The sequence below is a fragment of the Zea mays genome, chromosome 8 (genome assembly GCF_902167145.1).
Source record: "Zea mays cultivar B73 chromosome 8, Zm-B73-REFERENCE-NAM-5.0, whole genome shotgun sequence".
Classification (NCBI taxonomy): Eukaryota; Viridiplantae; Streptophyta; class Magnoliopsida; order Poales; family Poaceae; genus Zea; species Zea mays.
The window spans coordinates 15,906,499-15,933,644 of NC_050103.1; the positions used below are offsets into that span (position 1 = coordinate 15,906,499).

General features: G+C 45.7%; 3 protein-coding genes across 5 annotated transcripts in view; 1 reads left to right on the forward strand and 2 right to left on the reverse strand.

Moving 5' to 3' along the window:
* LOC100383238 (sequence-specific DNA binding transcription factor) overlaps nt 1–6,924 on the reverse strand; it is a 32,553-nt gene extending 25,629 nt beyond the window's left edge. The window contains exon 1 of the mRNA XM_035961539.1: nt 6,889–6,924. The gene's annotated coding sequence lies outside the window, so the exon portion shown is untranslated. The remainder of the gene's footprint in view (nt 1–6,888) is intronic.
* A 2,915-nt stretch (nt 6,925–9,839) lies between these two features.
* Nucleotides 9,840–17,613, reverse strand: LOC100277549 (putative RING zinc finger domain superfamily protein). Of its 3 annotated transcripts, none has more exons than XM_035961399.1 (7): nt 17,250–17,613; nt 12,176–12,298; nt 11,418–12,089; nt 10,753–11,189; nt 10,570–10,650; nt 10,323–10,481; nt 9,840–10,216 (listed from the first exon to the last, which is right to left on the reverse strand). In XM_035961399.1, exons 2-7 carry the CDS (start codon nt 12,264–12,266, stop codon nt 10,091–10,093), a joined length of 1,566 nt encoding a protein of 521 aa, XP_035817292.1. In that variant the 5' UTR covers nt 12,267–12,298; nt 17,250–17,613; the 3' UTR covers nt 9,840–10,090. The 3 variants fall into 3 exon arrangements, with proteins under 3 accessions (XP_035817292.1, XP_020397607.1, NP_001348222.1); XM_020542018.3 differs by having other exon boundaries at nt 10,570–10,668; nt 12,176–14,941; nt 17,250–17,550; NM_001361293.1 differs by having other exon boundaries at nt 9,860–10,216; nt 10,570–10,668; nt 17,250–17,438.
* Nucleotides 17,614–25,953: 8,340 nt separating this feature from the next.
* Nucleotides 25,954–26,555, forward strand: LOC103634839 (uncharacterized). The gene has a single exon (XM_008657425.4). It carries the CDS (start codon nt 26,034–26,036, stop codon nt 26,301–26,303), a length of 270 nt encoding a protein of 89 aa, XP_008655647.1. The 5' UTR covers nt 25,954–26,033; the 3' UTR covers nt 26,304–26,555.
* The last annotated feature ends 591 nt before the right edge of the window (nt 26,556–27,146 follow it).

Here is a 27,146-nt window from a genome sequence, read left to right on the forward strand (position 1 = left end):
ACACTCTCAAGTCACGAGCCATGCGAGATGTAAAGAAGTCTTCACCGGCCGCGCGGGGGATAGGAACGTTCTTAGGCCATCGACCCCCGGTAACCTCCAGCATCCGCGCCGAAGACTCCCGGAGCTCGGGCGAAGACATCCTTCCCCAGGGGCCGCGCATGTCCTCATCAACTCCATAGCAAAACTATCGGAGGCCCCCAGTTCTCCCATCGCAGTACCTAGCTTCCTCTTCTTAGTGGATGGGGCGGCCTCCGGCGCGGGGTCGTCTTCAGTCTCAGCCGCCGGTTTTTTCCCGCGGCGGTCGACAACGTCTTACCCGGGATAACCGCCATATGACAAACAATTCAACTCGAAGACCCTATTCAGGCGGTCGTTGATTCCGCGTATATCCCAACTCCGCTGGGCCTCCGTCTTTGGCACGTAGCGACCAACAATTCGCACCGCCCCATCCTCCGCCTCACGCACGAATGCGGCAGGATCTCGGCCATGCAAATCCAGTGCGAAGGCAAGACTCCGCACTAGCATCCCGCCACGGGAAGGCATCTGGCGAGGGCATACTTCGCCCAGCGCCTAGCCACGCGCCAAGGGCCATACCCCATACCCGACAAACTCCTCAACCAGATCGCGTCCGCTACTCATGCGAGCCGCGCACCGCAGGGCCCCTTCGTCTTCATCCTCCTCCGCTACCTCAAACTGCAGGTACGCTGAGTAATAATGCGAACACATGACGGCCACGGGGAGCCCCAAATGGTCTTCGACTGTGCCTTCGACAACGTAGAACCAAAATTCCCACCAGTTGCCCCATTTATTGCGGGCGCAGGGAACCAACTCAACGACTTCCATCGAAATCTTGCCGGTCTTCGGCGTAAATGTGCAAGATCCAAATTGAGCAATCTTATTTCCGATTTTCCTTTTCTGCCAATGCAGACAATAATGCTTCGCGAAGACTTCGATCAAGGGCTGCCCGCCGTATGAAGTCGGTGCCTAGACATATTTTGCCAGGGCCACCACAGCATTCGGCGTCAGCTGGTGGACCTGGACGTCGAATATACGTAGAACTTCTCCCACAAATCGATGTGTGGGCAGACGAAGGCCAGCGGCAAAAAAAGCCTCGAAGACGACCAACTCGCCTTCCGGCTCGAGGACCTCCTCTACCCCCGGGACACGTGCCACTCCGCCGCCAAAATACCCAAGCTGTTGCATGTCTTGCACACGGACCGAGGACATCCGCGACACGCCAAACTCCACTATGTCGCCGGTGCGCAACTCCTCCGCCGCCACATTGCTCAGCGTCTCCTCGGACGACGCGCCGGCCGGCGGTGTATCGGCAGCAGAAGAGGAAGAGGACGACATGGCTACGTACCATCGGCGGCGGTGGGCGGTCTGCTTCACACGGGCCAGATCTCCGACATGCAAGAGCAAGGAGGGCAGACGAGCAGCGAGCGGTTTGAGAAGGAAGTTAGGGTTTTCGCGGAGCGCAGAAAGATAAAGTTCAAAACGCGCCGCCCCCGTCCTCTTTTATACACAAGGCGTGGCGCTTCGGGAAACCCGCAATCCAACAGTACGGCGTCAATCAACGGTCATGTCAAAAACCCCCGCGAAACCACTTTGAGCGAGGGCAGCGTCTCCACCATCTAGCGACGCCTTCGGCACCAGATGACTTGGTCGAACTGGTCCCTCGGAGGGCAAATGTTGGGGCGAAGGCGAAGACGCTACCCTTCGCTCGATGCTTTCGCCAATCTCGCTGCGCCAACGGAGACAACGACCGGCAGTCTTCGCTCTTCGTCCGGCATGCCGAAGGACGAAGACCTATGGCGAGGTCGCCCCATCCCGCGGTGTCGCCCAACACTGGAGCCCACGTGCAATCCGGCCCGTCATAACGGGCCCCGCGCTATCACTGCGCAGTACGGGCTCAAATTGTAAAGGTTTTTCTGTTATTACAGTCTGTAACCCTGCTTTAATGAGAATATTCCAGGGGAACCTAGGCACCTGAGGGCACATGCGTCCTTAATCCTTGACGCCGGGCACTCAGACACCTATAAATACCCCCGCACAGTGCCCTTGAGAGGCCAGATTAACAGAGCTATTGCCATCTCAAGTTGAAACCTTGTTTACATCGCTTTCACTCCCACGTTGGATCAACTCGCCCAGGAAAACGAGTTCCAACATCTCCGAAGCGTACTTCCTTTATAAATACCGAGTGAGCCTTGCATACTTCACTCAACCTTGCCTTTACAAACTCCACAACAATGAACCCGTACTTAGAAAACAATTTTCTTGTGCGGTTGATGGAAGAAATGGAAGAGGAAGAAGAAGAGTTAGAGTTGGCGAGGCACATGCTCAATAGGAGGCGGCGTGCACGCAACGAGCGTCGTCATGGTGGTTCGATTCCAGGGCGTGTTAGGATTCATCGTGATCACATGAGCAGCGATGCAAGAATCCGAGCGGACTACTTTGGAGCGCACCCGGTGTACACGGATGCTCAATTTCGTAGGAGGTATTTAAATGTCCCACATTCATTTTGCCATGTACATAACTTCATGACCCCTATTATGACACATTAATTGTATGGTAGGTTTCGCATGCGTCGCCATGTGTTTGAGCGCCTTGTTGATGTTGTGCAACAAGTGGATCCATACTTTATTCAGCGGCCAAACTGTGCGGGTGAGATTGGTCTTTCTGCTCTACAGAAAGTTGTTGCTACTGTTCGAATCCTTGCTTACGGTATTTTGGCTGATGCCGTGGACGAATACATACGCATTGGTGAATCCACGGCTCATGAGGCATTGAAACACTTTTGCACGGCCGTCCAAACCGTGTTTGCTCCGTACTATCTCCGTGCACCAAATGCAGAAGATATCGCACGCCTTCTCCAAGTTGGCGAGTCACGTGGGTTTCCTGGTATGCTTGGTAGTGTTGATTGCATGCATTGGGAGTGGCGTAACTGCCCAAGTTCACGGAAGGGCATGTTTACAGGGCGTGGTAAACATCCTACCATGATCTTGGAAGCTGTTGCGTCGTATGACCTGTGGATATGGCATGCATATTTTGGTCTGCCAGGTAGCTGTAATGACATAAACGTTCTCCACCGTTCAAACCTTTTCCAAAGGCATCTGAGCGGTGACACACCTCCTGTTTCATTCACTGTGAATGGTCACACGTACAATATGGGATATTACCTAGCAGACGGGATTTACCCTGACTGGCCCGCATTTGTGAAGACAATCTGTAATCCCTATGACGTTAGAACGCAACACTTTGCAACAATTCAAGAGTCTGCTCGAAAAGATATTGAATGAGCTTTCGGTGTACTCCAGAAGAGATGGGGTGTGGTTCGTGGCCCTGCTTACGGTTGGAGTCCTGAACACATTGGGGACATCATGAAAACTTGCATAATATTGCACAACATGATAGTAGAAGACGAAGGTCCATTGTCTTTGAACACAACCTTTGAAAACATCGGAGTGCTGGCAGACACAAGTCAAGGTTCAATGGAAGAGCGCAATGACTTCGTCAATCAAAGGTACAACCAACTCGAAGACCGCAACAAATATACTTAGCTTCAGGTTGATCTGATACACCATCACTGGGCGGGACATGGATCCGGAGTTGCATAGGAAGCAATGAAACGAGTTGTCATGTCTATTCTTATCTAGTGTCGAACTGTTATTGTCTAGACATGTTTCTTAGTTTACCTTGTTCTAGTGTCGAAGTGTCTGTTGTCTGTACTGTCTGTCGTAGTGTCTCATGCTGCTCTTTCAATTCAATAACAAGAAGTACTACCGTCATGCAACCACATGTGTGTACAAATGGTAAACAAAAAAGTACAACATGCTCACAGTTATTCAAACTAAATAGTTCAAAAACATATAGTAAAACATTCAGGTACAAACCATGACAAATAGTTGAAAACAAATTGTTCAAACAAGTACTAAAACATTCTGGTACAAACCAGATTTGGGTCTGACGACAGCAAGCTCACACAAACAAGTCCGAGTACGCCTCATTCAGAAATGATAAACAAACAAATTAAGTAACCAACCATCACAGGCCAGATGATGTTGACCCAGTAACCCTAGCCAATATCTCTTGTTGCTTGGCTTCATAGTACTTGCGGAGAAGAGGGTTACATTTGCTCAAATCCATGCTTAAGATCATGATCTCCTCTTCCTTGTCCTCCTTTAGTTTCTGCCTTTCAAGCCTTAATTTCTCTAGGTTCAACTTCTTCTTTTCTAGGAGCAATTTCTGCCTCTCATTTTTGTTCATTGAATCCAACTTCTTTTCCTCAGTTGTAACAGCTGTTTTGTACACTGACAGGCGCTCCAAAGAAAGATCTCCCATGCGTGTCATGAACTCAGAATCTGATGAAGATGTGTCCACAGATTTAGTCCTCTTTGCCTTTTCCTTAGAAGAATCTCGACCCAATGGCCTCTTCGATGTGAAGCTAGATGGTACAGATTCTTCTACATCCACATCGACAGTGTTAGAATGGGTGGGATTAGCGTTGCCATGCTGATTTTGTTGGCCCATGTGGTTGTCCATCCATTTTGGTTGGTCCTTAAGTATGGCCCAGCAATGTAAAAAGTGGAAAGGCTTCTTCTTAATAGCTGCAAACCTAGAGGCTGCCAGTGATGTCTGCGACATAAAACAACTAGTTACAGCAGGAACATACTTGTAAATACCTACAATAGTTATGTGAAAATGTTACATTAAAGATGTACCTTGTCTGCGTCAGTGAGTCCACTAGGATTCTGTCGGAGGACTGCCATCATGTAACCAGCAAAAGTGGAACACTGTGTTTTGATAGTATCCCATCTACTCATCAAAGATTTTGTGGACCTTTCGGGCAATGTTCCTCGTCTTGAGTTGTATGCTTCAGTAATTCTACTCCAAAATCCTTGACGTTTCTGCCATGTGTTAATAATGGGATCGCAACTTACAGCAAGCCAAGCATGGCATACCCTAGTGTCCTCATCAGCAGTGAAGTTTGCTAGCTTTGTTCTTTGAGTTGGCTTTTTAGGAACAGTTGGTGTTCTTGAGCCCTCGGCTTGCCCATCAACTGGAAATTCAGAATGTTGAGTTCCCATAGGCTGCTCGTCAATCTGGCTAAGGAAGCTTCCATATTGAGACATCACCTGGTTCCAATCACTCCCCATTCTATGCAATAGAGGCAGATCAAACATGATATAAATGAACAGAACTGAACATGTAACATGATATAAAGTAACGCAAACATACTCCAACATAACAGAATAATAATTGTACTAGCTGAAATGGTTTGAGTTTACATAGACCAGAACATTGAAATCCCCCAAAAGCATGATCATACCAACCCTGTCACCTTTCCTAGTTTTCGTCATACAGACGTGGTTACCGTACATGCTACAATACTTCTACTTAAGTTAAACCTAGACACTAGTAGGGATATGTGTCGTCAGTTGAGTAGTCACGACCATCGTCGTAGCCCACAAGGTCTTCATAGTTAATTGGTGACTCTTCGTCTATCAGTAGCTCGTCTTCTGAACCATCTTCTATCAGAAGCTCCTCTACTGCTTCATCTTGTCGTGGATGTTCGTTTACTTGACAGTTAGCCATATTTTCTACCTCCCACTGAGTTTGCACTGCTACGTCTTCAAGATCCTTGGCGAGGTCGTCAATCTCAACTAGTGCTCGGTTCAATTCGTCCACCAAAGGTGAGTTGAAAGGCTGGAAGGCTGATTTGACGACATCAACGATGTCACAACTACGCTTTTGAACAACTCTGAGCAGAGTAGCCAGTGCTTTACGGAGCTTTTCGTTCTCCGATTCCATGGCTACATCAAACACAGTGTTCTATTAGTTAACACCGCCTACAAATTAGCTATCTTATACAAACTAGTGCATATAAGGGATTCGAAACTATGACTACACAGTTCAAATGAACCCTAAAACCATGAATGTACATTCCATCTATGTTATTTTCTGCAAACAATTATCTTAAATGTCAACCTGTTTTCAATTTGCAGATTACTGACCATGTTCGCATAAAAAGGCCTCATGATTTGCGAGACCCGACAAAACTACAAGGGAGAAAACACCCCGCTATTGAAGATTTCATGTTGATTAATTTGAATTCTCCGGATCTGGGAGGAACAACCCCCCAAACCCGAAATGGCTAGCCCCAAATCTGGTATAAATTAATGAATCCGGACACAACAATAAGGGATTCATGGATGAAATTCAAGCTCATTATTTTGAATGCTCCAGATCTGGGAGAAAACACCCCGCAAACCCTAACTTCCTTGCCCCAAATACAGAGAATACAATACGGTAATGAATCAGTAGTATACGCAATGGATTTGTGTAGATCGTACCTCGGTCTTCGTGGATCTGGCTCGGTGGACCGAATCGAAGAGGAAGACGACGACGGCGACGAGCTTCTCTTCCTTTTGCCGGCAGCCTTGGACGAAGTCGGCGAACGACGAAGTCGTTTGCCGATGGCGACTCTCCGGCGACGAGCTGGGGGAACCTCGCTTGGAACTTCGGTTGCGGTGGGTCGCGCGTCCTCGGTTCGAAGTGCTGCGACCTCTATGCCGCCAGACCCGCCACCGCACGCCCGCTTCTCGCCCACCTGCCTCGATGCCGGCGGCGAAGCACGCCGGATCGAGGGCTCAGCCCCAGGAGATGCAGTCGCCAGCGCGGGGTAGGAGGAGGCGGAAGTTTCCTCGCGGCGGCTGGTGGAGGAGTAGCGCGGATAGCGCACTCTCGGAGGCCTCCACATTTAGAGTGTCTGGCACATCCTCTAAAATTTAGAGGACGCTTTAGAGTCCCTTGCTGGAGGCGTAGGGGACCTGACAAACCCCTAAATTTACCGGACAGGACCCTTTATAGGGTGTTGTTGGAGACAACCTGAGGAAGAGTAACCTTTTGCAGGTAGATCCACGATACTTACTTTGCATTATTGCATATAAAGCACGACTCATACTTCTGATTTGTTCGTAACAATACCCACATAAATTATCCACCAAAAAGATTTTAATATTTTTTATTAATTGTCTTCGACCACTATATAATATTTTTTTATTTGACTAACTAATGTTTTTATTTACTCCATTCAATATGTCTTGGAACAACACAACTAATGAAATGAGCGATTAGAAAAGAGTTCACAACGACTCACTGAACAAACATAGATTATAGAATGACATAATCCCACCATACAGAGACCAAATAAAAAAGTTTGTGAACTCAAGTTTCTAAAATAAATCACATGAACTCAAACTTATAAAAAAATATAGATCAAAATATGGAGTAGATGTTAAAGTCAGGCATCAATAAAGACTGAATACGCTCCATACAAATTATGGTAATTTGTAACAATTACTAGTGTTTAAAACCAACAAATAACATTTCCTTTTATTGTTAGCGTAACAAATCATTGCTTCTTCATCTAATTCAGCAACCTCAATCATCATGGAGTCCATTGCATCAATGTGGTATCAGAAACGACCTAATGCATGCAAAAGCCAAGAACACAAGGAACGAACACCATGTGGTAGTGTGGTAGTGCTCGCATGGATCTCCAAATCCGGATCCATGAGCCATCATCAGAAGAACACAAACCATGTGCAAATAATAAATAAAGTATTAATACCTCAAATTATGTTCAGTCTTTAGCACAACAAAAACTAACACCCAAAACAATAGAAGGAACAACACAATAATTTTTGCAATGACAGAAGGATGGATAACAGATACATAGAAAAAGATAGAAGCATACCGAGTCGACATCGTGGTAAGGTAAAGGCCTTGTAGATAGGCGATGTCGAGCCACCGAACGGGTACCATAGATAGCAAATCAGGGACCTCAATCCCTCGCCTCCACTACTTCCAAGGTTTCGTAGAGCAGGAATGGAAGGGAAGAGAGGAGAAGAGGCATGCATACCTGTTCGTTGTCAGAGAAGGACACGACAAAGACCTAGGCATCTGAAGGCGACATAGGTAATATACCGCTAGATACATATAGGGAGAGAGCATGCAAGTGGAGAAAGAAGCACAACCGGAGCAGCTCCAAACCGAGAGCCACCCGCACCAGACGTCAGTCCGAGAAGGGCGAGAGAATGCGAGTGCCTTCCCAGCCCTGGACCCGCCGAGACGACACAACACCACCACTAACTCCATAGCATATGCCGACTGCTGCTCACGCTATAGGCCTTGGTTGTTCAATATTTTAGACCTGGACTCCTCATCGCCAAGATAAACTAAGCGTGACAGGCGCCACCGTGTCCTCCTCGGCGACATGCACGGAGAAAGGCCAGGAGCAAGATCGACTCGCCCTGTACCCGTGTCGACGAGCGTTGGTCGACTCGCGGCTGTGGCCGTGGGCGGGGGCGGTAGGTTGGGAGGAAGAATATGGCAAGGGCTGGGAAGACGGACGGGACATCCGATGACGGCGAAAACGATGGCACACGCATGCCGTGAAACGTCCTCGTGGACGTGCAATAGCCACTACGCGGGTCGGTGTTGGGACTGGTATCGGACGAATACAAGGAGGAGGCGCTTGCTCCCACGCCCTCTGCCGAGAATGGGGTGGCGCGGAGGCGGAGGCATAAGGGGAGAGAGAAAAGAAGTACGATGGCGAACAAGGTGGCGGCAACTGAGCGAGGACCATCATTATCGTGCGAGGGTATAGATGGCCAAATGGACCGTGTCTGGCGGGCCGGCCCGAGGTACGGTCCAGTTAATAGTGTCTGGACCAGCTCGACACGAGCGTCGTGTCGTGCTTGGGTTGTGCCTCGGCCCGTATTACTGAACCGGCCCAGCACGATTATATTTTTTATTTTACAAAAAAATGTATATATATATATATGTACAATTTATATTCAATATTAAAAACACTTGAGCACGATGTTCTACTAGTTAGACGGCTTCGTCCAGTGTCTTCCGCCCTTCTTCCATCAGAGCGTACGTGCCGGCCTAGCACGGTCAGCAGGCCGGTGTGTCGTGTCTAGGTCGGGCCGCTGTTTAGCCATATATATGCGGAGGTGTGATTTGGAACGTGGAGGTTAATTGCGCGGAGGACAGGCGTGTATCGGGTTAATTTGAAGTAGATGTGAGGAGTTATTTGTAAAAAGATGATGCAGAAGACAGTTGAAACTGTTGCTTTAATATAGTAAAGATAAAGTTTTTTTAGAGCATGCTTTGTTTATATAATAACTTGAGCTAAAATTTACTATTTTTTATTTTGATAATTGTTGGTGTCTGTTGGGTATGCTTTGGGCGGCACTCCTCTTGACACTCTTAGGATGTGTTTGGTTGTAATAACATAATGAGATGGGATAAGACGATCACTAAAAATAAAGTTGTTTGGTTTAAGGTTAAAGTTTGGAGTATGACTATCTCAATGTTGTTCTCAGTTGTCCCTCAAAATTAGAGGAACGAAAGAGAACGCCGAAGGATTTTGTATATTGTCTGTCCCGAGCTATCCTGCAACCAAATACATACTTAGTCAGCTTGGGTGAGTATCTAGTTTAGCTGGTTTTAGCCCGGTTTTCCGAATTAACCGAGCCGTATAGGGTTTTGCCTCGTTCCCTAAAATCTAAGTTGTTGATGTGTAGTTTCGCCATACAAATATCAATACAATTTAGGAGCGATGTGGGTTTTGCCTCGTTCCCTAAAAACAAAGTTGTTGATGTATAGCTTCGCCATACAAATATATCAATACAATTCAGATGGGGATGGTACCCCCGGTGACCGTCTAAAAACACAAGCGCCAACTTCACCATCGATTGTAACTTATCATCCAAAAGATAAGGATGGCGGAGAAATACCTCGCAACTAATTTCAAGTGCCGGTGAATCCGAAAACCATTCACGACATGCGCTTGCAACCACTTGATCAATTGCCTTCACCACTGGATTGTTTACAATGCAACAGGAGAATTTGGGCTAATGTAACCCAAGTGATAACTAAAATAACCAACACAGAGCATTTATTTACACGACTGCCAGGAATCAAAAGAATGGAACGGCATATATAATTCGACCTGAGCCTAAAAAATGAATGGATCGAGGAGGAGCACAAAATAGTTGCTCGCTCCTCTGGTGTCGTCCTAGGCGGCGGCGGCTTTGCACACCGGGCACGAGTTCTTCGTCTGCAGCCACTTCTTGATGCAGCCGGCGTGGAAGTCGTGCCTGCATTTCAGTATCCCCAGCATATCCTTGTCTCTGTAACCCTCCTGCCAGAATGCACCCATCGGTCAGCAACAGAATCCAACAGCTTTGAGCCATGGTTGAATAGTATTAGGCATCTTTAACAGGAACATGTTGCGAAAGTATGTATACCAGGCAGATGACGCAGCTTCCGTCGTCATCCTGGTCATCTTGATCGGTTTGCATCTGGTCGGAACTGCAGCAGACCACTTCTTTCACGCACTTCGAAATTTTCTCATCGGCCAAGCCTGTGTTGACATTGCCCATAGATTCTCCCAAAGCCAACAGGTCCTGAGGACAACGAAATATTGTATTAGTTGGAAGAAAATCTTCAGATTTCCGGAGCAAGGCAGTTGGAGCAAGATGCAGCACTCCTTACCTCGTAGCTCATGTTGTCGATGTCCAGTCTCATGTCCCTGTGGGGGTCAGCGGCTGCTGCTCTTGATTCGTAAAAGACCAACTGGTCCATCATGAACCGCTTCACAAAGCAGCAGCAACATCAGTTTCAGGCTCTACAACGCTAGCTTAACTTCATTGAGACGGGGGAAGAAAAGCTATCTACCTCTGCCTCTACCATCATCAGTGGATGAAGGCTGTAGTAAGAGCTCCTAGCCCTTCTGTACCTTCCATTGTTGGCAAGCCCTGCTGATACGCGTCTTGCATGTCTAGAAGCCGCAGCAGTTCTGGCAGGTAATGGTTGAGCGATCCACATGGATGTAGAGGTTGCTGCAGAGGTAGCAGGTGGATGGCTCTGAATGACCATCTGATGGAGCATGGGCATGGGCATGGTTATAGAGCCAGATGAAGTAGCAGGAGCTGGATTAGGGTAGATAGAAACAGTTCCAGCATCAGCATTAAGAGCATAGCCACCATTAGCAAATATTGCTGCGCCAGATGATCCACAGATAGTTGGAACGACATCAACGCTTGAGTTGCTACTTCCAACCACAGGATAGTAAGCCCTCCTTGTCAGGGACCTGCTAGTGATACCTGGTGCACCTACAAACCATAAAATTTTCTGCACTGTAAGTAAATCAATAACAGAAACTGCTACCATTAGAACAAAATGGATTGTTCAGTGCAAACTCTAAAGACATGTCGCATCATGTTTTAGATCACCTCAGACAGCAGCTCCTAACCAAACTATGAACAACTGTTTGCTTCCACCATGTAATGTTAAAACAATATTAGATATCTAGCATATTTAACTAAGCATCAAATACTAACCTGATGGTACATTTCTTGTTGGCACAGAAACAGATGCTTGGTTCCTTTCCACTGACATACTTAAGGAAGCACTTGTAGTTGAACCAAATGATGGCACATGAACACTGTTTAGTGGGTAGGTTGAAGCTGTTCTGGGCTCTAATGAAATATTATGGCTGTGGCGCTGGCGTGCTCTCACATTCCTCTGAAATCCTTCTTGATGAATTAAGTGTAGGCCATCCCAACCACTTCGGTCAATGCTTAAAGGTATTTGACGAAGTAAGGGCTCAGAAAGTGGAGCAGGATTTGGCTGCACAGAGTTAGATAGCTGAGTATTGGAAGAACTTCCAACATAATAACCAGTAGCACTGATCCCAGCAGGGTGCACAATAGGATCTTTTCGCTTCGTTGCAGCCCTTCTGTTGTCCATATGGGAACCCACTGGAGCAAAGCCTTCCTCCGACCTATGTGGATAATTCACAGCAGGTTCTGGTAAATGACTACTGGAACTTCCAGCATGACAATGAACAAAAGGAGCATGCGAGGCTCCTGGGTTCCCAACTCTATAACCTTGAGTTTGCACAGTGTGACTTAAAGGTGGAAGATCATTTGATCTAAGTCTCATATTCTCATGACTTGAATGACCAATTCTAAGGGGTGCATCACTTCCATGATGCAGCATAAGCTTCTGGCCTGAGATTAGAACACAAAATGTTATTCATTTTATCACAATTTTTTCCAAGTTTACAAGTATAGAGCACTGGAGTCAGTCTAGCTACCTAGAGGCAGTGGTTCATTGTGCGGGGTGTTCTTGGGTTGAATATGATCCATCTCTGGCAGCTGGAGATGACCCTCATTATTTCTAGCCATAAAACAAGTAATGTCTGCCTGCCCTTAATAATCTGGAAATGAAAACAAAAATCAATATCACTAATTCAGTATCACATAACATTAAGACACATATGAACGCATACCAAGATATCACAAAACAATTGCCAAAATCATCCAAGTTCATTCAATATTCGCTGTTTGATTTCCAGTTCATGGATACATAAACACAATTCTGAATGAGCACATCGATGCACAACAAGATGAAACAGCAAGAATTCAGAATTTCAACCAATTCATAAAAAAAACCACACCAAAAATATGGAAGAGGCACCCTTTTTGAGATGTGTACGTTGTGAAATATATGCAGTCCAAATTATTCTTCCTTAACTGACAAGAAAATGCACTATAAGGTTTTACACTGAATCGTTTGCATCCCTTGACAGATAAACAGCTAGTAAAGAGTATAAGGAATACTGATCTTGACACTTTTTTCTCGAATATACAGGAGAACTGCATATTAATTAAGAAGAAAGAGAAAAACCAAGCCCAAAAGGCCAATACAAAGTTTAGGTCTCCTCATGGAGGCCAAGTAGAAGCATACACAAAGGGGTCCATAGATAAGAAACTAAGAACAAATAATTACAGGGGCCACAGAGCCTCCAAACCAGCAGCCCCTGCTTTACACCACAGTGCAACCTCCTCTTTGATGATTCCAATTAGGGTAGGAGCGTGAGGCGATGTACCCTCAAAGATGCATGCATTCCCATGTTTCCAAATCCACCAAGCCCCCAACAGAACCAAAGAATTGAAACCTTTCCTGTGCTGTTTTGGTACCCCTTTTCCGCAACTCTCCACCATTCTTGCAAATTGACAACTTGAGAACTCGGGGCTAGGTGCTGGAGATTGACCAAGGCTAGGACCTCATACCAGATACCTCTAGCAAACACACATTGAATCATAAAGTGTTCCATGCTCTCCTCCTCCTGATCACAAAGAGAACATAGGACGGGGTGGTCGAGACCACGGCGTGCTAATCTGTCTGTTGTCCAGCACCTGTTCAAGGTGGCAAACCACATGAACTATTGGCACCTCGGAGGAGCCCAACTATGCCAAATGCGACTAGCTGGCTCGAACTGGATCGACCCCAAGAAGAAATCGCGATAAGCTGATTTCGAGGAAAAAAGACCCGATGCAGTAAGAGACCAGGAAAGGTGGTCAGGAACCCCTGGCGCAAGCTGAAAGTCCTCTAGCCTAGCATGTCCCATAACCAGAGATAATCATTTAAGACTTGAGCAGAAAGATGTCCCTGTATATCTTGAACACATTGAAGGTTATTGAGGGCCTCCTGAACAGAATGTCGTCCAACAATACGTTTAGGAATTGTAGCAACCAGAGCCGGAGCTAAGACTGAGATGGATGAACTATGAAGCCAATTGTCCAACTAGAAAAGAGTATTAGCGCCATCCCCCACCACTGAGACCATAGCAGCAGCAAAAAAAAGCTGCTGCATAAGCCACAGGTCTGTACCTGCAACTCCCTCCAAGGGCCCTCAGTTCTAGTCTTCCTCAACCATAGCCACCTCAAGTTTAATGCCCATCCAAGAGCTTCCAAGTTATGTAAGCCAAGACCCCCCAGGTCACGAGGTCCCAACTCACCAAACAGTGGCCACCTTGAGTATCTCTGCGACCCTTCCATAGAAAACTTCTCCAAATTTTATCAATTGCCTTTAACACCCATTTTGGACATTGTACGGAGGTGAAATGATATATGGGGACTGCTGTAAGAACCGCCTTGACCAGAGTAGCACGCCCTGCTGGGTGTAACAGAGATGCCTTCCATCCCAGGAGGAGGTAGGCGATCTTATCAATGAGTGAGATGAGGCCCCCCTTAGTGTTTTTTACTGACAAAGACAGCCCAAGATACTTGCAAGGAAATTCAGCAACACTTCAACGAAAGTTGGCTGCTCCTAGGTATATTTTACACAGGTCATCGGACCCAAAGGTTTTGGTTGTCGAACTCAAGGGCATCAAACCATATGGGCATAGTTGTTGGACAAAAAAAATTAAACGGCTAGTCCACATGGTTGCATCGGAGGGCGTTAGACCTTTGGTTATGGTCCGATGCTAGGGTTCAGATGGTTCGATGACCCACGGGCTAGAGTGGGTTGATTCCAACGCGAGTGGATCCTCTGTTGTACTTCCCGGGACGTAGCCCCTTGCCGGGTCACTGTGTGCAGGCCCCGCCACGCCCTGCGCCCACACGGTGGTGGCCGGGAAGTACTGCAGAGGATCCGGTTACGGTTCCAACAACTAGTTGAGCCTTACGACCTTATAAATAGATGTTGTGCGGTCTTAAGGGAGATATCATGGCTTATCAATATCAACTGAGTATACATCCTGGTAAGCACGAAAACATCTCTCACCCACATCTAGTGACAGTGATACATTCTTAGTGAGATTGAGGAGTAATCTAATGGCACTATTGATCTAGTTGAGCAGATTCTTGTTAGTTTTGGTGGTTGTCGCCACTTAATCGGCTTTGGTGCAACGAAGGATCATTAAGCGACAATTGCGATTGTTGCCATCTTTGATCATCGGAGGCTCTTGTGGTCGTCCCCATGGTAGATTCACAAAAACCAACTCTAGTGGAATAGTGGCTTGTTGAAGTGCTCTCCTAGAATGATTGCCATGGCGCCTTGTGTGAACCTTAGATTACTGCGTCAATAAGCATGTGAATCATCTAAGGTTAGACTCATCATAATGAAAACGTAGGTTGTCAACAAGCAATTGAACCTCGAGAATAAATATTATGTCTACCTCTTGCCCCTTGTGGTTTACGCTTACACTCACTATTACATATTGTTTTTTTAAGGGGGTCGCCATTACATATTGTTTTCATTAGCATATTGTGAAGTATTGTCTATTACTTCGCATGCTTCTGTATATAAGTTTTATCTAATACTTCTTATGCTTCCACATATAAGTTTTATCTTAGTTCTCGTGATAAAACCTTTATTAGAGAATTTTTTATACGCTATTCACCTTTCTCTAGCCATCTAGATCTTATCACCTTATCCCTCACACTGATAGTACTAATACAAATTGGCAAAAAAATCAACAAAACTTAACTACAGTGGAACCTAACAATGCAAATAACCCATAGCAATTTCAAGTAGAATTTCAAATATACCATAGAGGCCAGAAAAATAACCATTTTTTTATATAAATAGGCACTCATATATCAAATAGATTTACAGCCAGAATGTATATGACATTATTACTTCCAAGTTTTTTATACATCTTAGTAACAAATCAAACAAAGTTAATTTTACTTTACATAGCATGAAGAAACAAAATATAGAAAGAAAAATAAAAGCAGATGCAAATGAAAGAAGAAATGCTCCAAGCAATATATGCATGGAGGGGCCCATATTCTGCCATTCCTAAAATTCTTGGCGGGTGCACTTCTGCCTTTTGTCTGCTCATTGGTAAATCCAGCCAACTCCAAATTCAACAGATAACTAGCTTGGATTTCTTCTGGATAAGGTTCATCTTGCAAATACTAATAGGAACCAGCTTGCACAACTGGAGACAGGCTGCATTTTTTTTCTCGTGTATCAGTTCTTGCCTTCCAGTTCTACATAACTGAAGTTAGAAAACATCTTCCCTATGCATGTTCAATTTCGTAACCAAAAATGTGTTGAAGGATATTACTAAATAATCACTACGACTAGTCAATATTCAGTACAACCTAACATCATCCTACAAATGACAATGTCAGATTCATGTTTACACTATAGATAAAACACCAAAATAGAAGAAAGGGCCTCTAGCTGATTTGGTTAGGCGATTGAGTATGGGTAGGGCAGATTTAGAGGTTTCTCAATCAATACAATATCGAGAAACTGTTTTACCCTGTAGGTCAACTTTTTAAAAAAACACCAAAATAGGTTAAAATGAAGGTGTAAGGCAGCAAATGTCATATTAATCTAAATCCTCAAAAGGACAGGGTTAATCAAGACATCGCAGAACCAACCGAATAAATGACTACCAAACAGTGCTTCCATTAAACATCATTCGGATTCGAGAGCAGAATACATCATTCAAAAAAACAGATGTCTCATGCAGCAAAATCGCAACCAGCACATCCTAATACAGCTGAGGACAACACCAATGATACTTGGAGTACACCGATGACAGGTGCTCCAGAGGTACCGAAACGGTGGAGGTCTGAGAGGAAATCCTACTGTAGGTAGCATCGGCGCGTCCTATTTGAGTAGTCAAGAAAAACAAATGCAAACACCTACCAGCCCCATCTATCTGGAGTTCGCACATTCCCCGTCGATGGAACTCAAGATGTCAAAGCAATTCCCAAGGCCACAGATTAATGGAAACATCATACTTACTTGGCAGGCGTTTCAACATAAATAGTGTTTTTTTTGCCAATTTGAAAAAAAGATTTGAATGGAGACCACACACAGCATGGGAAGAGTAGAATCCGAAGATGCACAAGACATGGAAATGGTAATCGATGCTGAAATTACGCCGATTCGAATAGGTAAAAGAGACTCAGCGTCAGCGGTAGTGCATCCTAAAAATGGAAAGCACACACTTGTTCTTTTGAGTCCTAAAAAAGAAAACTCTGGCTGCGGAATTAAAACCGAACTCGTTCTATTAACTACACTGTATCCAGAAATTAATCGCGCTAGCTCCCATCAATCAATCATGGCTAACCAATCCATGTACCGCAATCATGCAAGCCCACAAGCAACACAAAATCCCACCCAACCCACACCAGGCCGATTATAGTTCTATCCCACAGGGGGGAGAATCTCGCCACGGCACAACATTTCCAGAGCACGCCTCGCCCACAAGCAACACAGATCGGCGAATCGCCGGCCGTGGCGCCGAATCCTGGGTCCACGAGCGTGTACCCGGACCAGACCACTGATGGCGCCAGGCAGGCGGTGGATCGCGAGGGCCAGAGGCGAAGCAGGTGGGTCGAGAAGGGGCCCGTACGTACCTCGTGGCCGGGCCGACCCAGTCCGGCGCCGGCGCGGAAGCCCGCTGCCGCCGGTGGAGACCGACTCGAGGGCTGGGGCGGAGGAAGGAAGAGGGCCCCCCGGAAGCTTCGCGGGGCGGAGAGGAGACGCGGCGGCGGCGGCGCGCTGCGTGGCTTGCGTCGCCTGCGTAAACAAAGCAGAGAGCGGAATTTGGCCGCGTGTGTGTGTGTGAAAGAGAGAGGAGAAGGACTAGTAGAGGAACGGGGCCGGCGGGAGAGAGAGGGGTGAGTGACGGGCCGGCAAGTAATAAGGCTAGCTGCAGCGCCATCCGCTACACCCGCGCTCCCCTTAGCGATTTAGAGCGACGCTCAGGCTGCAGCGGCGCGCCCTAAACGGCTCCCTACGTGCTACAGGCGTAGGGGAGGACGCGCACGTCCCCCAGGGGAGCACTGTAGCACCCCCTTGCACAGTGCTCCCCTATTTAATAGTTGAACAAAAATAGAAATAAAAGATGAATAGAGGTAGATAATAATATTTTATAGTTGTAGTGGAGTATAGGGAGATAATATAGGGGAAACCGTTGCGGGAGATGAAAATTTAGGGGGTGAAATGTTGATGATGTGACGCAAAAAAGTGATATAGGGGGGAAAATTTAGGGGGAACGCTTGCGGATAGCCTAATAGCAGACGGACAGACAGACGAGCGGGCGGGCGGGCGGAAGCGGAGGGGAAGGATGGGACGGGACGCGGGCGAGCCCCACCTCGACAACATTGCCTGTGGCTGGCCGTGTGGACTCGGGCCCCGTGGCTCGGCTTTACGGCGGGGAAAGGATAATGAAAGGTTCCTTTCCTAGTAAGGCTAATCACAATAAAAGTTTCACAAGGTATTTTATGTATTAATTAGTCTGTCATATCAGTTATTTGAATGACATATCATATTATTAGAATAAAACCATGTTAACTCGTTTCCAATGTCTTGGAACTGTACGTGAAATCTTCATTAAAAGTGTGTTGTTCCATCTTTAAATAATTGAGTAAATCTTATTAGTTATTTATATGCAGCATTTAAGAAGTATGTTGACATATGAAATAATGAGATGAATTTTTCTATTAAGAGAGTATTTCATTTATCCATAAAATTGACGTGACATTTTTTAAAATGGGACATGTGTGATTAGCCTAACAAGCGTAGTACTGATGTGCGTGGAGCTTGTGCTGGGCCCATGGGTCGGTGGGACCGAGGGGCCCTTTCTCGAGCCGACACGTGCTGGTATACGGACATAGTACTGTACTACGGTGTATGGTCTGGATGGGCGTAGCACGTGGTGGCCTGGTGGGTGGTGTGCTGTGTCGCAGAGGTGTTTGTTTGACTGACGCCGCGGGCCATCACGTGTCACGGACGCACGAGTAGCACTGTAGCAGTAGCACGGTGGTGGTGGTGGGGTGCCTGCCCGGCTGCCCCGTTTCTTTCGTTTTTGGCATGCGCTGCGAGTACTGACTGACCGAGAGAGATACCATGGCGTGGGGTGGGTACTGGCCTAATGGGTAGGGAGGGCATCAACGTGCCCCTGGGTTCTCTAGTTTTCCTTGTCTCCTACTCGTAGCGTAGACATGCTGCAAGGCCTTTGGATTCCAACCCACCGGCGGTAGAGATAGTAGGTGCTGTGGACTTGTTCTCAAATGCTATGAGTTAAGAAAAAGGTAACACAGAAAATATTAATCGGTAAAGTCCTTCGTCCTTCGAAGCATTATTTCCATTAGGATATAATAATTTTCGGACGATGGTTGTGAAGGACGTACCTTCATAAATACAGCATACGATGACGAAGAATAAATCATAAGGAATACGAAGGATAACTTAGACAATTATATATTATTATCAACTTATTTTTTGCATTATTGTTATGAATAAACAGAAATGACATCGAATTACAAATGTACTTACAGCTTGGAAGAAGATGAAAGTACAGGTGTGACACAAAAGCAGATGTCAAATCAGCGTGAACCGTACGGGGATACTGTTCACCTATTTATAGGCACGGGACACAGCCCATACAAAATTACATTCATGTCATTTACATTTGGTAATAATTCTATAGTAATCCACTGAGGTCTGAATGGCCTTTTCATCTTTAAGTCGGTTTCATTTTCTGCTACCACGCCGAAGCTTTCCCGCTCACATCTTCGGCGCTGTATCAACCTTCGTATTATTTTGGGTTTCTCCTACTGTGATACCGACTCGAGTCCGAAGATACCTGTTCACACATTATACTCCAGAAATACTGTTAAATCATGTTTTCGAGGACCTTCGTAAGCCGAAGGCCCCCAACAGTAGGACAGAGAGGACGGGAAAGAGAGGTGCTGCGATTGGCCCGGTCCGGTGTCAGGAGCAGAGCAGAGCAGAGGACCGGGGCGAGGACTGGAACGAGCATTGCGCAGAGCAGGCGAGCAGACTGGCAGGCAGGTTGTCCTGTCGGCCGATGGCAGCTTTGAAAAGTCCTGTCGGCCGGTTTGGCACAGAAGCCTAGCCTTCCCCTTCGCAGGAACAGGAATAGAGATGGCAACGGGTACAACCCGCTGGGTTTTGCCGTCCCAAACCCGTACCCGTGAAAAATATCCATGCCCATTAAAAAACCCGTACCCATGACGGGTTTGAGATTTTGCCCAAACCCGTACCCATCGGGTTAGCGGGTACCCATGGGTTACCCGCGGGTTTCATCTCCAATATACTTGTTCTTCTCATAATCAATAAGTATCGTAATGATTAATGATATCATGATCCAAAATCTATGTAATGAACAACGAGTTCATGATTTGGTATAAAAATTATTAGTAGAGAGAATGAAATATAAATAATAAGTTGTATAATTAAGTGACCTTGCACTAAGTTATCCATCCACCACATATATAACGCTAGTAAAAACTATAATAGCAAGCAAGTAACACTCTCACCGACTACTGATACATTCACCAATTGATAAAAATTATGAAGTAAATAAGGAATAACAAGGTTGTTGGTCGTTTATAAAATAAAATGACAATATGCACTAGGTTTGGTCGGGTTTAAAAAACCCACGGGTTCACGGGTTTGGGTAATATAGGAACAAACCCGTACCCATAAACCCACCGGGTATAGATTTATGCCCATTAACAAACCCATGGGTATGAAAATTGACCCAAACCCGTACCCTAATGGGGTAAAAACCCATCGGGTTTCGGGTTTCGGGTACCCATTGCCATCTCTAAACAGGAACAGGGGAGTCCCGAGAGAGCCTTTCCGTGCTCGCTTTGCGTGCCCCACGGCTCACGGCACGGGTCCCCTCTATCGGCTGTTGTCCCGCCAGATGCAAGTCTCCGGTAGACGAGGGGCATGTTTGGTTCAGCTTTTTTCTGACTAGCTTTTCTAAGAATCTGACTGTGAGGAGAATCTGGCTGTGTAGAGAATCTATGTATCATTATGATTACATGCGGAGGAAGATAAAGGTGTCCATAGGACTCAGGATATAGAAAGTGACGAATTCCTATTATTATAACGACTTAACCGATTATGTGTTTATGTTGATTTTGAATGATTTTTACCCAAACGAATTTTATATAAGCTGACTGAAAAGCTGAGCGTTTGGCAGTACGCAGCAGCTTTTAGTGGCCAGAAGCTCTAAAAAGCTGAAACAAACAGGGGCGAGAGGAGGCCGGACCACGGTTTACAAAGCTGTTTCATATGTAAAAATCACTCCCCACTGATAACGTTTTACCACCGATAAAAATCGGTAAAACCAACCGATTTAATCAATTAAAATCAATTTAAATTCACACCGGTTTATCGGTGAAAAACTGGTGAAAAATCGACGAAAAACCGCTCTAAACCGCTGGTTAACCGTGAAACAAACCGGTTTTTGCTGTTTTTTACAGAAAAATGGAAAATTTTGACAATATTTATTTGTAGTTTGCTCAATTCACATTGCACAACAAATATTAATTGATCCACACGATATGTGTTCACCAAAATAACATATAACATACATATGCAACCACAAACTCTAGTTCTCATGCAACAAGCAATCAACGAACTTCGCAATAGTCAAATACAAGTTCTTTTATAACTCTCCAACGAGGCAACGACACATAGGTCAGCTTATTTCACAATACTCACATGTTTATCTCGAGTCATAGTGATAGTACTCAGGTATGTTGTAAGGATCGTGATATTGTTCTAATCCGTTATAGTGATAATGATAGGTCTATACAAAATATATGAGATACATTAGCGAGAAAACAAGATCGGCAAATAAATATTTATACACAAAGCAAAAAAAACATACTGGTATATGTGTTCGATGTTTGTGTATTGCATGTGCACCTCACCAAGTGTTGGACTTTTCTCCCGATCAACAAATCTTAGGAACACATATAGAAGAACTAGAGCTAAGGGTTCTAGATTGAGTCTTGTCTAGACGAATAGTTATTAGAAGAACTGAAGCTACTTGATCTACGGATGATTTCATCTTGGTCAGGAAATAAAACCGAAATTGACCACTAAATGCCTAAACTGGACTTGAGCTATGGGTTTATCTTCACATATAACATATAACATCTTCACATATAGCATATAACAGTAAATAAGACTAATATGCCTAAATTGACCACTAAATACTTAGTTTTGGCATTAAATCCGATTTTTCAGCAAAAACTGGCGGTTTACCGATCTCAAATAACGGTTTACCGGTCCCAGAAAACGGTTTACCAGCGGTTTTCGTTTTTTATGTTTTTTTTCAAATTTTTTGAATTTAGAACGAATTTTGAAAAAGAACCGGCGGTTTCGGTAAACTGACCGGTTTACCGCCAGGTTTTACCGGTTTTGTAAACCATGGGCCGGACAGCGCCACAAGTACAAAGTACCCGTGTTGTAGCCTGTAGCTGTAGATTGGGGCCAGCACGGCGCTCGTGATCTAGGTGGATTAATTTTGAGAACCCATGTTTATTGTTAGCGTCGATCCGATCACCAACCACTGTGTTTGATAACCGGCGACGGTGCTCTCTGTGAAGGCGCGGACTGTTCGTGGTCAGGAGTCGGACTGTCCGCAACCTAGCGCAGGGCTCGGGTTCCTGTCGGACAGTCCGCGCGTGCGCAGGGGCGGCGGAGTTTGCCAGCAGGGCCTAAATCTCACTCCCGAGAGGTACCCCATCAGGGATAAGATATCCTAGGCTTTGTATAGGGTTGGCAGACCACCCTAGATACCTCTAAGCGACGTAGAGCCGACGAGAAGTGAAGAATTTGGGATGGAGAAGGGCTAAACTAAAGCTAAATTAGAACTACTCCTAATGTACAGGGTAAAATGAGAAATATATTGATGATTAATTCGATTATTGATGATTGAATCGGTTGTAGCCCTCTATATATAGAGATGGGGGTGTCTGGACCCGTTACACGCGATCTCCCGGGCTAATTCCGCATATCTAGCTAACCAATCCCGCAACAAACTCGAAACCCTAACTGATCCTGTGCGCGCGCGGACCGTCCGTGCCACCAGTGCGGACCGTTCGCTCAGCCAATTTGGTGCCCAACATATGTTTTGGCGACTATGATCTTGTGATTTTCTATTTCCCCTAAGACTGTCACTCTCTTGTCGGTCACTTCATCAATATTCATTAATATTGGTCCACAAAGCATATTATTCAAATAGAGATACTTTAGTAGCACAGTGTTTAGATATTCTATGAGCCCGTAAAGCTTCAGACAAAATCTTATGCCTATGCTTAGGATGATCAGATATATTTTTCTTTATCAGGCTAATCAATGTTCTATTACTAGACTCGGCCTGTCCATTGGCTTGAGCATAATATAGAGAAGAATTGAGCAATTTAATTCTATATAATTCAGCGAACTCACGCACCTCATTTGACATAAAAGAAGTTCCCTGGTATATAGTCAAAGACTTGGGAATATCGAATCTATGAATAATATGCTCAACAATGAACTCAATTACCTCTCGGTGTGTCATGTTCTTTAGAGCAACAACTTTAATCCATTTAGTAAAGTAGTCAGTGACAACTAACACGAACTGATGCCCTTTTTATGATAAAGGATGGATCTCTCCTATAAAGTCCAATCCACATCCTCTAAAAGGCCAAGGTGTAACGATATGATGTAATTCGACTGCGGGGACCAATTATAAGTCGTCGAATTTCTGACATACCTGGCATCCTATGTAGTACTTAAAACAATCAGCTATCATGTTAGGCCAATAGAAGCCAGATCTTCGTAATAATCACTTTATCTTTGGAGCCGATTGATGAGTACCACAAATCCCCTCATGTACTTTGACCATGGCTAATATAGCATCACTTGGGCCCAAGCATTTAAGCAGGACGTCACTGACTGTTCGGCGGTAGAGTTCATCACTCATTAAAACATACATGAAAGTTGTATGACGAACGTTCCTATCCGTCATAACACTAGGTATTCTGTAGGTAATTAATTATGGGTGTCCTCTAATCAATTGCATTGGCTCCGTTATCAGCCGAATCAATCAGGATAACCTTCCTAGCAACGTCGGACGGTCCGGCTCCCACACCCATTAAAATCAGGTGTATGAGTATTTTCTAATGCATGCGTCATATTCTCTATATCCTCCATTATAATTTTAATCCAATTATCAAAATAAATTTTAACAGATTGAATTTTGGCTAATGGCGTGGTGTTACTTACAATGGGGAGCTGATGCAGCAAGACTGACAATGAATCGTACTTTACTTCCCTCTCCTTGACGACCTTCTGGTGGTGATCTAACTAGAAGTGCGAGAGGTACCACTTTTCTGCCACCTTGCTTATCTAAGCCTGTTGACGTTGGAATTTCTAGCCCAGCCTTTTCATGTGGTCTTCTAATTTCTCATCCTCATCGGTCGGCGAGTTAGTCAGCCTTGTGTTAATATCTAGGACAACGTTGTTGTGATCTTTAGGATTGGCCATTGCGATCGATCTGATAGGTCTAATTTAATAGATCTAATCTAATGAATCAGATTTGATAGATCCGATTTTTCGTCCCCGACAGAGTCGCCAAAAAGTGTGTTGGCACCTTTCTGTCACCAAACACCATAATGAACCGAGTGACAGTACTTGGCACATTTAGATGATGTAGGGTTAAATAAAGTGGTTATCCTGAAGGTGGGGCAACACCTATATGATGGTCACCACCTATTTGGGACCAAACAACAATGAACCCTAGGGCCTTCTCGTGATGAGTAATATCTTGGGTCTGGCTCCGCGAGGTGAACAGTGGCGGCGGTCTGCAACGGGTCGCCGGGTCGCCTGGCGGCGCTCGCTGCAGGGGCGCAGATGCGGTTCGTGGCTCTGGGCCGGACGATCCGTGATCTGGCGGCAAGAGCGACTTCTTCCCTGCGTGTAGTCCGGACGGCCCGCGCTTTGGACCGGACAGTCCGTGATGGCATAGGGTCGTCTTCTTCTCCTTGTAGGATCTAGATCCCGCCCCCCGGGAAAGAGACCTTAGGTTGCTCCAGATCAGCAGGTCACCCGGGGCGTCACCAGACGACGTAGATGCGCATAGGAATTAAGAGATCAATTCAAGGAAGAGATCTTGATTAAAGTAGACGAAGTAGATCTTGCCCCTCAGGGTAAAGATCATAGGATCATCCTGAGGTCGGCATGCCACACCAGGACGGATCTAGACGATGTAGAGTCGAATAACGGTGGAGATGGATATGCGGAAGGATACAACTAGAACTACGCTACATCTACTCATAAGGCAGAAAATGTAAATAAAGTAGATAGATTCGATTGGAATGTGTTCAGGGTTGTCAATCGGTCGTACCCCTTTATATTTATAGATGAGGTGGTCTAGGCCTGTTCCTAAGAGATAGCCAACAATTCCCACGCGATTAGATGGATAACCACGCACTAGAAAAGGATAATCATCCAAGTTAATCTAATCGCGGGGCACACAGACTGTTCGGGCCCAAAAGCCGAACCGTTCACCACTTTTAGTGCTTAACAAGTAGTATGAATTAAAAAGAATCCAGCTTTTGAACCTACTATCACCGTCGCAAGAGAAGTGCTCCGGTATAAATGTCGAACAGCTTGCATCTACCACCCCGTGCAATTTCCGCCATAGCCAGAGCGCTCGCTGCGAATAGAGTTTAGGCTGTCTCCAACAACGTCCTTTAAATTTCATCCCCTAAAAGAATATTCTCTATTTTTTACAACACTCTCTAAAAGATTATATACTCTATTTCTTCATCATCTCCAAAAATATCCTCTAAATTTCATCCTCTATATCAACAGTGTTACCAGATTTGACATTCTATATTATTTTTTACCGCTCGTCAGCACGTGCACAGAAATCAACACAGTGTATAGAGCACCACCGTACATCCTCTATACATAGCGTATGCATGCCATCCTCTAAATTTTAGATGATCTTTTAGAGTCTCTTGTTGGAGGAATAAAGGATCTAACAAACCTCTATATTTAAAAGACAGGAGTTTTTACAGGATCCTGCTGGAGCCAGCCTCAGCCATATGAAACCAGTGGGGTATGTACGGTCTGTTGCATATACTATGAGTGAGTATATCGTACGTCTCCGGCTTCTTTCCAGAATAGAACGACCCACCATGCATGCCACTGCCACCTACGTCTGCTCTCGCCCACAACTATCTTAGGACAGCCATCCTCTACAAAACCTACAACTTCGGTCGACCGTTACATTGCAGAGAAAAAACAAAGCACCTCTCTCTAGCTAGCTACTAGACGACAGCTAGAGCTAGCTCCTCAACGACGACGCAGTAGTACATATGGAGAAGGCGGCGGGCGTGAGCGCGGCGAGGCTGGCCGTGGCGGCGGCGGCGGTGCTGCTGTGCCTGCTGCTGCTGCTGGCGGCGGGGCCGCAGGGGGTCTCCGGCGCCGACGGGAGGAGGAAGACGGCATCGCCCTACGATAAGTTGATCAGCTGCAGGGTGCTGGGCAACTGCGACAAGAACAAGGGCCCGGAGGCCACCCGCCCCGGGAAGCCGGTCAACAAGTACACCCGCGGCTGCAGCAAGATCGACAAGTGCCGCGACTGATCAACCGTCATCGATGCAGGCAGCCGGAGCTATATATATGTCGTGTCGTTCTCGTACCGTGTGTGCATGTGAAAGCCGACGTTTCTTGCGTTCAATCGATTGATGATTTGATGTACGTGGCCCAGCTTTTCATGATTAATGTACAGTCGCAGTGACGAATCAAAGTTTTATACTAATATAGTAATATATGGTATAAGTCAAGCAGTCTGCTAGAAACCTTATTAGTTGACACGCATGGTCATGGAGGTTAGACTGTATGCGGGTCGGTATCACTATTTGGGCTGCCGGTCTATTAGAGTTAAGATTTCCCCTGAATCTATATATGTAACCTTTCTTTATGTAATAGACATCAAGTTCTAGTTTCTAATAACGGACATAGATGGGAATCAAAATTTTGTAGCGACTGGTTTGTAGCTTCGTCATCCTACTACGATAGGTGTGTGGGCCGCACAACGTTTGCAGCAGAATGGACACCCATTAGCGTTCTTAGACTAACTGCAACGCAGCACTCTACGCAGTCCCCTCCCCTTGCATGCCAGCTGTAGGGGGCACTCCACACTACTACAGCATACCTCTGCACAGGCGGTCCGGTTAGCCTCTACACAGGCGGTTCCAGGAACCGCTTGTGGTGCACCGCCTGTGATGTAAAACAACATCACAGGCGGTCAATCAAAAACCGCCTGTGAAAAACACAGATTACAGGCGGTCCAGTTCAAAGGAACCGCCTGTGATAGACACACATCACAGGCGGTTTCTTATCCTAGCCGCCTGTGATAGACACACATCACAGGCGGTCTTTTATATAAGTCCGACTGCATACAATATAAATCACAGACGGTTTTC

Bases quoted from the DNA above. Each gene is read 5' to 3' on its own strand.
- LOC100277549 (XM_020542018.3), bottom strand. From the start codon at position 12,266: ATGGCTAGAAATAATGAGGGTCATCTCCAGCTGCCAGAGATGGATCAT. The intron at 12,090-12,175 runs GTAGCTAGACTG...TTCTAATCTCAG, and splicing joins CAATGAACCACTGCCTCTAG to GCCAGAAGCTTATGCTGCAT. The intron at 10,217-10,322 runs GTATACATACTT...GCATTCTGGCAG, and splicing joins GAAGCTGCGTCATCTGCCTG to GAGGGTTACAGAGACAAGGA.
- LOC103634839 (XM_008657425.4), top strand. From the start codon at position 26,034: ATGGAGAAGGCGGCGGGCGTGAGCGCGGCGAGGCTGGCCGTGGCGGCG.